The sequence below is a fragment of the Ovis canadensis genome, chromosome 16 (assembly GCF_042477335.2).
Source record: "Ovis canadensis isolate MfBH-ARS-UI-01 breed Bighorn chromosome 16, ARS-UI_OviCan_v2, whole genome shotgun sequence".
NCBI lineage: Eukaryota > Metazoa > Chordata > Mammalia > Artiodactyla > Bovidae > Ovis > Ovis canadensis.
Genome location: NC_091260.1, coordinates 36,420,371 through 36,433,876, shown reverse-complemented (window position 1 = coordinate 36,433,876; position 13,506 = coordinate 36,420,371). Strand labels below are relative to the sequence as shown.

At 36.5% G+C, this 13,506-nt stretch overlaps 1 protein-coding gene across 1 annotated transcript in view; it reads left to right on the top strand.

The window, feature by feature from the left end:
• Nucleotides 1-12,307, top strand: part of DDX4 (DEAD-box helicase 4) — a 72,704-nt gene extending 60,397 nt beyond the window's left edge. The window contains exons 20-23 of the mRNA XM_069556515.1: nucleotides 8,161-8,260; nucleotides 9,021-9,291; nucleotides 10,562-10,672; nucleotides 11,608-12,307. Of these exons, the coding sequence (XP_069412616.1) occupies nucleotides 8,161-8,260; nucleotides 9,021-9,291; nucleotides 10,562-10,672; nucleotides 11,608-11,694 (569 nt within the window). The 3' untranslated portion in view covers nucleotides 11,695-12,307. The remainder of the gene's footprint in view (nucleotides 1-8,160; nucleotides 8,261-9,020; nucleotides 9,292-10,561; nucleotides 10,673-11,607) is intronic.
• The last annotated feature ends 1,199 nt before the right edge of the window (nucleotides 12,308-13,506 follow it).

The window sequence follows — 13,506 nt, the reverse complement described above, 5'->3', positions numbered from 1 at the left end:
GCATTTATGTGTAGGATATCAGGAAGACTAAGATGAATTTATAAATAGATGCAAAATTGATCAATGTCCACAAAGTGTAATAATCTGTTACATTTGAGGGAAGATTTTCACTTGTATTTTTAATGATAAGAATCATTTTCATTGCTCTCAGTTGCAGTAGAGGTATAAAACAAAGGTAGTAAAAGGTACAGACAACCTTGAAGGGTATGCTAGTCAGTATCAGCTTTGCTCATTTCAGAGTCTTCAACAGTTTTTTCTGACAACCTGTATTCCCACATAGTCACAATAATCTCAGATTACTCTTGATCAAAGAAAGGCTGGTCTCATTATGTTTGGCCTATTTTCATAGGTGCAGCAAGACTGTTTCATAACAAAGGCCTCTCAAGTTTGTTTCACGAATCTAGAGCCATACAATATTGAACAACTATGAAAGTCACAAAGTTAACTTCTAGATAGTTTTCATAAGAAATCTGAGATTGAAGTTGTGAAGGTCTCTGAAGAATAGGAAACTAAGTCTAAGATACTTTTCATATACCATTTACAGTACCTAGAAATTTAAGTGAATTCCTCTCTTCTGAATTTCCCCAGATTTTTAATGTAATTGATTCTTATTTCATTGAATCTGTCAGCAGGTTCCATCTGCTTTTGGACTATAAACAGTTTTAGAAATTATCCTCAATCCCGTGATCTTTGCAAGTTGTCAGAATGTCAGTTTACAGCCTTTTACCTTGAGGTATTAATAGTTTGAAGTGCCTGAAACAGTCCTTTCCCACAACACTTGGAGTCTGTTCTTCTTCACTATGATAGAAATTCTCTGGCCTATAGAAAGTCTTTGGACAAGCATCAAAACAAAACAGAAACTGTCTGTAGTTGACAGAGAATGATTGTGGTTGAGTTATTAGTGATCATTGTTAAATACAGAAGATCTGACGAAGGCTGAAAATAAGAATAAGTCTACAAACAAATTTGGTTGTATGGAGCAGTGTACCTCCAAGCCTCTGAAATATACAGAAAACCTGTTTAGAGTTGTTTCATAAGTGTCTTTGTCAGTGTTTCTCCTGAAGTTTAAAAAAAAAATATTACGAACAGCAAGAGAATTTACCCAATTCTAGGGACTTCTCATAAAGTAAACAGTTTTGAAATGTATGAATAACATTTTACTTATGCATTTCAACCTAGGGAAAGCTCAATGTCTTCTGATAAAACAGTTCTTACCAAGCAACTCCTAAAAGTAATAACATGCTATACAAGCTTAATTATTTTTAGCCTCTTTTTTATTTTATATGGTGAAATAAAAAGCCTTTCTTTTCCCTGGGGTTCTTTGAGAAATCCCAGAAGTAGTTTAGGTGGATTTCTTCTTCTAAATTTATCAGTTCCGTTTAGTCGTTCAGTCATGTCCTACTCTTTGTGACCCCATGAGCCGCAGCACACCAGGCCTCCCTGTCCATTACCAACTTCTGTATTCTACCCAAACCCATGTCCATTGAGTTGGTGATGCCATCCAGCCATCTCATCCTCTGTCATCCCCTTCTCCTCCTGCCCTCAATCTTTCCCAGCATCAGGAAAAGTCAGGAAAATCTGACTTTTCCAGTGAGTCAGCTCTTCACATTAGGTGGCAAAAGTATTAGAGTTTCAGCTTCAACATCAGTCCTTCCAATGAACACCCAGGACTGATCTCCTTTAGGAAGGACTGATTGGATCTCCTTGCAGTCCCAGAGACTCTCAAGAGTCTTCTCCAACACCACAGTTCAAAAACATCAGTTCATCGGTGCTCAGCTTTCTTTATAGTCCAACTCTCACATCCATACATAACCACTGGAAAAACGATAGCCTTGACTAGACAGACCTTTGTTGACAAAGACATGTCTCTGCTTTTTAATATGCTGTCTAGGTTGGTCATAATTTTCCTTCCAAGGAGTAACCATCTTTTAATTTCATGGCTGCAGTCACCATCTGCAGTGATTTTGGAGCCCAGAAAAATAAAGTCAGCCACTGCTTCCACTGTTTCCCCATCTATTTGCTATGAAGTGATGGGACCAGATGCCATGATCTTGGTTTTCTGAATGTTGAGCTTTAAGCCAACTTTTTCACTCTCACTTTCATTAAGAGGCTCTTTAGTTCCTCTTCACTTTCTGCCATCAGGGTGGTGTCATCTTCATATCTGAGGTTATTGATATTTCTTCCGGCAGTCTTGATTCCAGCTTATGCTTCCTCTAGCCCAGCGTTTCTCATGATGTACTCTGCATATAAGTTAAATAAGCAGGGTAACAATATACGACCTTGATGTACTCCTTTTCCTATTTGGAACCAGCCTGTTGTTCCATGTCCAGTTCTAACTGTTGCTTCCTGACCTGCATATATATAGGTTTCTCAAGAGGCAGGTCAGGTGGTCTGGTATTCCCATCTCTTTCAGAATTTTCCACGGTTTATTGTGATCCACACAGTCAAAGGCTTTGGCATAGTCAGTAAAGCAGAAATAGATGTTTTTCTGGAACGCTCTTGCTTTTTTGATGATCCAGCGGATGTTGGCAATTTGATCTCTGGTTCCTCTGCCTTTTCTAAAACCAGCTTGAACATCTGGAAGTTCACGATTCCTGTACTGCTGAAGCCTGTCTTGGAGAATTTTGAGCATTACTTTGCTAGCGTGTGAGATGAGTGCAATTGTGCGGTAGTTTGAGCATCTTTGGCATTGCCTTTCTTTGGAATTGGAATGAAAACTGACCTTTTCCAGTCCTGTGGCCACTGCTGAGTTTTCCAAATTTGCTGGCATATTGAGTGCAGCACTTTCACAGCATCATCTTCCAGGATTTGAAATAGTTCAGCTGGAATTCCATCACCTCCACTAGCTTTGTTCATAGTGATGCTTCCCTAAGGCCCACTTGACTTCACATTCCAGTATGTCTGGCTCTAGGTGAGTGATCACACTATCGTGATTATCTGGGTCATGAAGATCTTTTTTGTACAGTTCTTCTGTGTATTCTTGCCACCTCTTCTTAGTATCTTCCATTTCTGTTAGGTCTAAATTTATAGTCTGATATTAAAAAAACAAAATCAAAAGTTGTCAGAGGAGAGTTGAACATTTTACTAGTGTAAGATTACTTACTTCTTAGGTAGTAATTGAAGTGACAAAGCATTTAAAAATGAGTAGACGGTAATGTGGTTATCAAGACAATAGCTCTTTCATAAAGGTCTTTTTCTCTTTAAACAACCAAAGACATAATAAAGTCAAAAGATTCTCTGCTATATAGGCTGATTATAAGGAAGAGAAAGAAGAACCTTTCATATTATAAGTAAAGGCATTAAACAGTAAATCAGGAAATAGTTCCATGCAAATTGATTGAATTTGTTAAAATTTTAACACATTTCATCCTTATTTTTGTTGGGGGGATGGCTTTCCCGGTGGCTCAGTGGTACACAGGATACCTTCAATGTAGGATACGCAAGAGATGTGGGTTCGATCCCTAGGTCAGGTAGATGCCCCCTGGAGGAGGGCATGGCAGCCCACTACAGTATTCTTGCCTGGAGAATCCCATAGATAGAGGAGCCTTGTGGGCTACCGTTCATGGTGTTGAAAGAATAGGACACCACTGAAGAGACTTAACACAAGCACATAGCTTTTTTTTTTAAAGACTCACATATTATAAACTAGTATAAAATTCAGTTTCTATATTTTATCTTTTATTGTGCATTTTTCATATTCTGGAGCAAACTGACACTTCAGGACAAAATGAATCTTTCTCAGGGTCCCTGAGATGCTCTCAAGGAGTCTGTGAGGTAAAAACAATTTTCATAATTATACTGAAATTATTTTAACATGCAGAATGTTCCAGTAAATATTTAAATTTTTTTTTGGTTTTAGTTTTTAGGGTGGTAAATGTTAGTTGTTACAACCCATGTAGCTAAAACTCTTTGGGATTGTTGGTAATTTTTTGAGTTTAAAAGAGTCATAGACCAAAATGTTGAGAGCTGTAACTTTAGGGAAATTTTACTTTTTCTTTCCTTGAAAAATAAATGCAAAAACAGTTTATATTTCTTGGTCAATATTACTCCTAGTAAAGTCTCAACCACTTATGTTAATTATTACTTTTAACCAGAGTTCACTTCTGTTTCATAGAGGAAATGAGTCAGGGATGAATAGTTGAGAGATACCATACAGAGACATTGAGGCTGACTACCAGAACTCATGAACTTTCTATACTACTTTCTACACCATACATATCCTTTTACATATAAAGTAGCAAAATTGAGTATCTTCCTTGTTATGACTCAAAGATATTGCCTCTCTATAATATATGAAAAATAACAAGCAAATTCTATCCTATATTCAGTGATTATCAGTTTAATTAACTCAGTATAGTCTGCTATTTTAACTTAACCTAAAGCCAAAGATCTTGGAAGTTATCTTCTAGATGACAGTATGCAAAACAGTAGATAATGTTGAATAGTTAGTTTAGTTGAACACAGATTTACATTTTCATACACTTAAACATTATGGAGAATATTAATTTGATTGGCAGATCTTCATACATTAAGAAAAACCCAAGTAAAATAAGATATGTTTGTTTTCTACTTAACACTGATAAATTGGAGGAAGGACATGCGTATTTTTAAAACCAAAGTTATTAAGTTAGTCTTACTTATCAAAAGTTTCACTTAATTTATGAGAACTTGGAATCTTAAAATATTTCTGCTTAGTTGCTATAGGAAGAGTTTTTAATTTGATATAGTTGGAGTGCGTGCTTAGTTGCTTCAGTTGTGTCCGACTCTGCGACCCTATGAACCATGGCCTGCTAGGCTCCTCTGTCCATGGGACTCTCCAGACAAGAATACTGCAGTGGGTTCCCATTTCCTTCTCCAATAGTTAAAGTATTATGAGTCAGTTTCTCTATTTTCTGGCAATTTTAGATTTCTGGAATGTTTAGAATCATAGTTTTTAGAATTATGGATTTCTATAAATTCTCTAATTTATCTGTGTAAACCAGTCAGAATTGAGCTCCTTTAAGAGACTTTTACTTGTCCATAGAGTATTAACATAATGATTATATACAGTGGTAGATAAACCCCTTTCTGAATTATAGCTACATAAAGAGCTGATAACTTCAGTTCTGTTGCTTAAGCCATAGGTCAAGAATGTACACAGAAATAGAAAAAAATTGCAATTTGGGTACCAGAGCTAAAATTCTTTTCAGATTCTTAATTTTAGTTCACAATGCACTAATAGACAAAATAAGCTGACAAGATGAATTCTGTATTATTTTTCACCTCACAGAATAAATAATTATAATTCATTAATCCATTTACAAAGATCACAAAATGGTCTGATCATAAAACTAAATTTTCATTATCTCTGCCACTGAAGGGTTATAGCTTATTACCTGAACTAGAAAAAAATCGGAATTTTTTAGTAGAGGAAAAAACAGAGAAAGTGTCAGCAGAGTTAAATTTTTATTACCATTTTGGGATTCACACTGGGGAACCAGGAAAAGATGAGGTCAAGCCTTTAAGCTGCATAGTAGTATTATGTACCTGACTATATCAGATGAATCAGTTTTGGCATTGGGCATCTTGATGGATGATCTCCAAAACTGTTGAAAGATAATTTTTGATAAAACATAAAATCATTACTCATTAATAAAATGACTGTGTCTCAAGGATATAACTCATTTATTACTGTAGGAATCAGTCATTCTCTGGATTTCCTACCTTGTTGTCTGATATCTGAGATTAAATATCACCTCTAAAACCTTCCTTTCTTGCAGTCCTACTATCTCACTTAGGAAGTTCCATTCAGTATCTTGCCTGGAGAATTCCAGGGACAGAGGAGCCTGGTGGGCTATAGTCCATGGGGTCACAAAGAATCAATCAGACATGACTGAGTGACTAACACTCGCTCCAGTTGTTCAGACACAAAAATATGAGGCATCTTTGATTTCTTTCTCCAGTGTACATATCTGATCTGTCAGCAGAGTCCTCTGTTTCTGTCTAGCATCAAACTATATCAGAACCCATCAGTTGCTAAGTTAAAACAAAGATCATATCTACTTCTTTTCTCCAAACCCAGTGGCTTCCGTCCTCAAAGTAAAGATCTTTCAGTGGATTTCAGGGCACTTCATGAAATGGCTTCCATCATCCCTCTCCAAATCCTACTGCTCTCCATTGCTCACCCTATTCTAGCTGCACTTTGCTCATTACTCTTCCCCACATGTACCAGACATGGTCCTACCTCATTGCCTTTGTTCTTGATATTCCCTCTGCCTAGAATATAAAAACCAGATGGGGACCTCTTTTCTGTTTTTTTTTTTTTGATCACATAAAGAAGACCTATACCTTAGAACCTTTGTATTTGTTCTTACCTCTGACCTATAATGAGCTTCCCTGGTGGCTCAGAGGTTAAAGCGTCTTATCTGCAATGCGGGAGACCTGGGTTCGATCCCTGGGTCGGGAAGATTCCCTGGAGAAGGAAATGGCAACCCACTCCAGTATTCTTGCCTGGAGAATCCCATGGAAGGAGGATCCTGGTGGGCTACAGTCCATGGGATCGCAAAGAGTCAGGCACGACTGAAGCGACTTCACTTTCACTGACCTATAATGCTGTTTCCTCAGATATCTGAATAGTTCACTTGTTTAGTAATATCTGTCCCCAGATGTCATCTAATTGGAGAGGGTGCATAAACCCATCTGGCCCTTTATTCTGCTAAACTTTTTCTTTTTTAGACTTAATGCATCGTATTTGTTATTTACCTCTCCACAATGAGTGTAGGTGCTTTGTTTTATTTGCTGTGTTTTCAGTATCTAGAATAGATACTGGCATCTACTGGGTGCTAAATGTTTGTTGAATAAATGGAGACAGCTGATAGGGACACAGGGGAATGAGATTATGAAAAGTAACACCTTGTTACTTCTATTCAGGCTATAGATTATTATCTTTCGTCTCTAACATTTTATAGAAAATTTCTTGGTGTGGAAAAGTCTCTGGCTCATGCTTATATTTAAACCAATTAACTAAGCTAACAAGGAAATATTCTTTAATGTGTTAAGACCCTGAGATAATATCTTGTATGTCTATCTATCTATCTATCTATATATAAAAGATACTTTGGGGATTAAGGGGGATTGAATTGAGATAATGTTGAAATATAGAATATTGTAGAGTTTGTCAGCCCTGGGTTGAATGCAATGATTATGAATGCCTCTGGCAGTCAAGGTAGAATAAAAGATTCTATAACCGTGGGAAGAACAAAGGCATTTATTTATAGAGAGGAAAATGAAGGGCCTGAGCCAAATTAGGAACTGCTAAGAGTTGGCATGTAGATACCATTTATCTTTCCCTGATTGCAGCCATGAAATTAAAAGACACTTACTCCTTGGAAGAAAAGTTATGACCAACCTAGATAGCATATTCAAAAGCAGAGACATTGCTTTGCTGACTAAGGTCCGTCTAGTCAAGGCTATGGTTTTTCCAGTAGTCATGCATGGATGTGAGAGTTGGACTGTGAAGAAAGCTGAGCGCCGAAGAATTGATGCTTTTGAACTGTGGTGTTGGAGAAGACTCTTGAGAGTCCCTTGGACTGCAAGGAGATCCAACCAGTCCATTCTGAAGGAGATCAGCCCTGGAATTTCTTTGGAAGGAATGATGCTAAAGCTGAAACTCCAGTACTTTGGCCACCTCATGTGAAGAGTTGACTCATTGGAAAAGACTCTGATGCTGGGAGGGATTGGGGGCAGGAGGAGAAGGGGACGACAGAGGATGAGATGGCTGGATGACATCACTAACTCGATGGATGTGAGTCTGAGTGAACTCTGGGAGTTGGTGATGGACAGGGAGGCCTGGTGTGCTGCGATTCATGAGGTTGCAAAGAGTCGGACACGACTGAGCAACTGAACTGAACTGAACTGAAGTCTCTACTTATTGGTTGGCCTATGAAGGCAAAGGGCAAGTGGTTGCTTTTCTTTTTTTTTTTTTTCAGTCATAAAATAGGAAAAAGTCCTTGTCTCTCTGTCTTTGACATTTATCCACTCAGGAAATATTTGAGTTGCTCTTACCTATCAGGCCTGAGTCTAGGTGCTGGGAATACAGTGGTGGATAAGACAGTTTCCTACTCACTCTATGCTTTTTTTCTTTTCCTGATTTTGTAGTTTGAATGTTTCATTGTCTTGTAGGTGATGAAAGAACTATGGTCTTTGTTGAAACTAAGAAAAAAGCAGATTTTATTGCCACTTTTCTTTGTCAAGAAAAAATATCAACAACAAGTATTCATGGGTGAGTAGATTATTATGATTTCCTAATAAGGAGGTAACTTCTATTTGTCATTTGTTAAGAAATGTTGGTATATTTAACTAGTAAAAAATCCTGGAATTAGGATCTCAAAATCTAACTATTATTCTTCATCTTTAAGTTTTTATAAGAACCAAGTGACAGGGATGGGTGAGTTAGAAGTATCTTAAGTTCCTCATTATGATTTCAAGCAATCTCACTTAAAGTCTCTCTGATTCTTAGATCTAGGTGTTTATTCAGCTAAATCTATCCAGTGCTTGAAATTCTTTTCACTGGAGTCCTCAAAAATGTCATATTAACACAACTTCATTGGCACTTTACTAGGAAGGAGATCTAAAATATTAATCAGTAAATATGTAGAATTCAGAGATTATACTTTTAAAAAATCAGTAATTTTTGAGAAAGCATTTGATCAACTAGTTGTATATTTTTTGTCAAAACTAGAAACAGTTTATTAGTGGGTAAGATTTGATGTTTGTTGTATTTGAGTCTGTAGTTTGGCTGTAGGTATTAGCTGTCACCTTACTTCATCTGCAAACGGGGTTATTCGTCCTAACCTCAAAGTATTATTGTGAGAATTAAATGATGACTTAAAAGAAATTAGTATGTAAGAAGTAGACATTAATGTTAACTGTTGCTATTTTTTTTACTGTTATTAAAAAGAAATCTATCCGTTGAACTTTAATGGATCTCTTTAATAATTTTCTTAAGAGCTGTTCTAATACATGCTTTGTTTCCTTTCAAGTGATCGTGAACAGAGAGAAAGAGAGCAAGCTCTTGGAGATTTCCGCTGTGGAAAGTGCCCTGTTCTTGTTGCTACTTCAGTAGCTGCCCGAGGGCTGGATATTGAAAATGTTCAGCATGTTATTAATTTTGATCTTCCTTCTACCATTGATGAATATGTTCATCGAATTGGGCGTACTGGTCGTTGTGGAAATACTGGCAGAGCTATTTCCTTTTTTGATCTGGAATCAGATAGCCATTTAGCACAGCCTCTAGTGAAAGTGCTATCAGATGTAAGTTTTTAATTTTTAAAACTGAATGGATAGTGTTCTTACCTTGTCATTGAAAGCAGACATTTTATATGTATGGATTTTCAGTTCAGTTCAGTTGCTCAGTCGTGTCTGACTCTTTGCAACCCCATGGACTGCATATACCAGGCTTCCCTGTCCATCACCAACTCCCAGAGCTTACTCAAACTCATGTCCATCGAGTTGATGATGCCATCCAACCATCTTATCCTCTGTCGTCCCCTTCTCCTCCTGTCTTCAATCTTTGCCAACATCAGGGTCTTTTCCAATGAGTCAGTTCTTTGCACCAGGTGGCCAGAGTATTGGAGCTTCAGCTTCAGCATAAGTCCTTGCAATGAATATTCGGGACTGATTTCCTTTAGGATTGACTGGTTATATCTCCTTGCAGTCCAAGAGATTTTCGAGAGTCTTCACCAACATCACAGTTCAAACACATCAATTCTTCTGTGCTCAGCTTTCTTTAAAGTCCAACTCTCACATCCATACATGACTACTGAAAAAACCATAGGTTTGACTAGACAGACCTTTGTTGGCAAAATAATATCTCTGCTTTTTAATGTGCTGTCTAGGTTGGTCATAGCTTTTCTTCCAAGGAGCAAGCATCTTTTAATTTCATGGCTGTAGTCATCATCTGCAGTGATTTTGGTGCCCAGAAAAATAAAGTCTCTCACTGTTTCCATTGTTTCCCCATCTGTTTGCCCTGAATTGATGGGACTGGATGCCATGATCTTAGTTTTCTGAATGTTGAGCTTTAAGCCAACTTTTTCACTCTCTTCTTTCACTTTCATCAAGAGGCTCTTTAGTTCTTCTTCGCTTTCTGCCATAAGAGTGGTGTCATCTGCATATCTCAGGTTATTGATATTTCTCGGGGCAATCTTGATTCTACCTTGTGCTTCATCCAGCCCAGCATTTTGCATGATGTACTGTGAATATAAATTAAATAAGCAGGGTGATGATATACAGCCTTGACATACTCCTTTCCCTATTTGGAACCAGTCTGTTGTTCCATGTCCAGTACTAACTGTTGCTTCTTGACCTGCATACAGATTTCTCAGGAGGCAGGTCAGGTGGTCTGGTATTCCCATCTCTTGAAGAATTTTCCAGTTTGTTGTGATCTACATAATCAAAGGCTTTGGTGTAGTTAATAAAGCAAAAGTAGATGTTTTTCTGGAACTCTTGCTTTTTCGAAGGAAAAGTAAACGTGAATCTTTTGAGACTTTATGCATGTTGTTTATGAAGTTAATTTTTTTTTAAGGCTCAACAGGATGTTCCTGCATGGTTAGAAGAAATTGCCTTTAGTACGTATGGTCCTGGCTTCAGTGGTAATGCAAGAGGAAATGTGTTTGCATCAGTTGATACTAGAAAGGTTAGTTGAGGGGGAAAATTTAGAAATTGGCTTTTAGTTATTTACTCTTTATAAATGTTGTGCTTAATATTGTGAAGTAACTATAACAATAACTTAAGCCATTATTTTCATGCCTGGAAGGTTAATGTTTCTCTAAATTTTTTTTTAACACAAATTTATTGTATTTGGTTGACCTATATTTGCTGTCAAACATACATCATTTTCAATGTCAGAAAATATTTTGCCTCAAAATATACTGCTCAGAATTAGTGATAAATTTTCATTTTACATCTTTTGTAACATTTAACCCTTATGACAATGTCCTCCTCATATATATCTCCATCAGTTAAGTTCAGTCATGTCCAACTGTTTGCAACCCCATGGACTGCAGCATGCCAGGCTTCCCTGTCTATTAACAACTCCCAGAGCTTGATCAAACTCATTTTATGTACATATATAGTTTTGGTATTAAAGGGGAGGAAATTAAGATTTATGCTCAAACACCTTCCTTTCCCATTTTAAATTCTAATTTGGTATCTTTTGAGATTTTTGTAGTAATTCTTTATTTTTTGAATTCTGACCACATTATTAAGTAAGACAAAATAATAGCAGTGTGATTGCATATCTTTTCTATTGTGTCAGTTTCTAGGCAACATAATTTTTATACAGAAACAATGGACATACTGTTCATTAAGTATTTATGCTTATTCATTGAAGTGAAGAGCTTTGTTTTTCCATTTGCCAAAACTATTGGCTTACATTTTTTCTTTACTCTGTGCAATTTAAACTTCCTAGGTTGATATGGACCTTTTTTCAAATGAATTGGATTCAGTGAGAATGAAATTTTTTGTTTGGGGAAGAAATGGTAGAAAGCTTGAGTCCTTGCTATCAATCTAGATAGTGTAACTTTAATGGTGCATAAAATTAAATGTTTGTTTGTTTGTTTGTTTTTTAAGAATTACCACGGCAAGAGCTCTTTGAACACAGCAGGGTTTTCTTCATCACAAGCTCCTAATCCAGTAGATGATGAGTCATGGGATTAAAACGAAAACAACCTGCAAGTTTGTGGTACAGTTTTGATGCAGAGAAGAAAGTAGTTTTGATTTTTGAGTTCTTAAAACAGAAGTATAAAACCTTGCATCTCCTATCCTTCTGTTCTTACTCCCAACCCTTAAAAAAAATCTTTACTGACTAGTTATGTGAAGTGCTAAAAGTTACAGCGTTGCAGTTACTAATACAAATGGTGTTAACCAGAAAGATTAAAGCATTCTAAATGTCTTGCCTATTTCTATTGTATTCTTCATGGGTTTTAGACATATTTCATGTCTAAATGCAATGTCTTAGTATAGTGTTTATTGATCCTACAGCAAACAGGATTATAGGATACACTTTTGGTTAAAAATTATTGGGTTCTATTTTTACTTAAAAGGAGCCTTTAAACAATAGTGTGTCACTGAAATGTAATGACATGATTTTCATGACAGAAACAGTGAAAGACAAGCTTTTAAAAGCAATTTTGATTTTATATCATCAGATATGTGATGAACATGCTTGAATGTTTGCAACGTGAACTCTGTACTCAATGATACAACTGTTTGTATTTATAATATACAGACTTCTCCTTAAAAATAAAGGATGAAACTCTTTCCCCCCTAAGTTTTCCAACAGCACTTTTAATTTTTCTTGTTATAGATTATAGTTCTCAACTCTTGTATTTTGAAATTTTATTTGAGTCTTGTGAAATCAATGAAGTGAAAAGTCTTATATCAATTGAATATCCAAAAACATACATTAATGCACAGATGCAGTAATGAAAATCATTCTTTGAGCTCAAACTATATCAACAGAAACAGTGTTGTTGACTCGTGCCATAATTACCTTTTTGATATTTTAATATTGAGGGTGAAAACTTTTTTTCACTTACCATTACATATCTTAAACTTACTGTGTCTACATGTACCCCAATGTTCATCGCAGCACTGTTTACAATAGCCAGGACACGGAAGCAACCTAGATGTCCATCGGCAGACGAATGGATAAGAAAGCTGTGGTACATATATACAATGGAATATTACTCAGCTATTAAAAAGAATGCATTTGAATCAGTTCTAATGAGGTGGATGAAACTGGAGCCTATTATACAGAGTGAAGTAAGTCAGAAAGAAAAACACCAATACAGTATATTAATGCATATATATGGATTTAGAAAGATGGTAATGACCCTATATTCAAGACAGCAAAAGAGACACAGATATAAAGAATAGACTTTTGGACTCTGTGGGAGAAGGCAAGGGTGGGATGATTTGAGAGAATAGCACTGAAACATGTATATTATCATATGTGAAACAGATCGCCAGTCCAGGTTTGATGCATGAGACAGGGTGCTCCGGGCTGGTGCACTGGGATGACCCTGAGGGATGGCATGGGGAGGGAGGTGGGAGGGAGGGTCAGGATGGGGAACACATGTCCACCCATGGCTGATTCATGTCAATGCATGGCAAAAACCACCACAATATTGTAAAGTAATTAGCCTCCAATTAAAGAATAATTTTTTAAAAAAAGAGGGAAGAAGGGAAAAAAACTTACATGTCTAGATTGTAAGAAATTCTTAATACATCATTAAATAGATGAACCAAAATATTAACATAAAACAAGTGAGACATAAATACAGGGGGACAAAAATAATCAGTTTCAAGTGTATGTTGTTATTCACTTAAAATATCCAAAGCAGCTTTTCCTGAACATGTATGTCTTGTTATAGGAATTTGGTTAATAAATGAGACATCACAAATTGAAAGAGGAATGGAACATTCAACAGATTCTGCTGGGATAACTAGATGCCTACCCCCATGCCA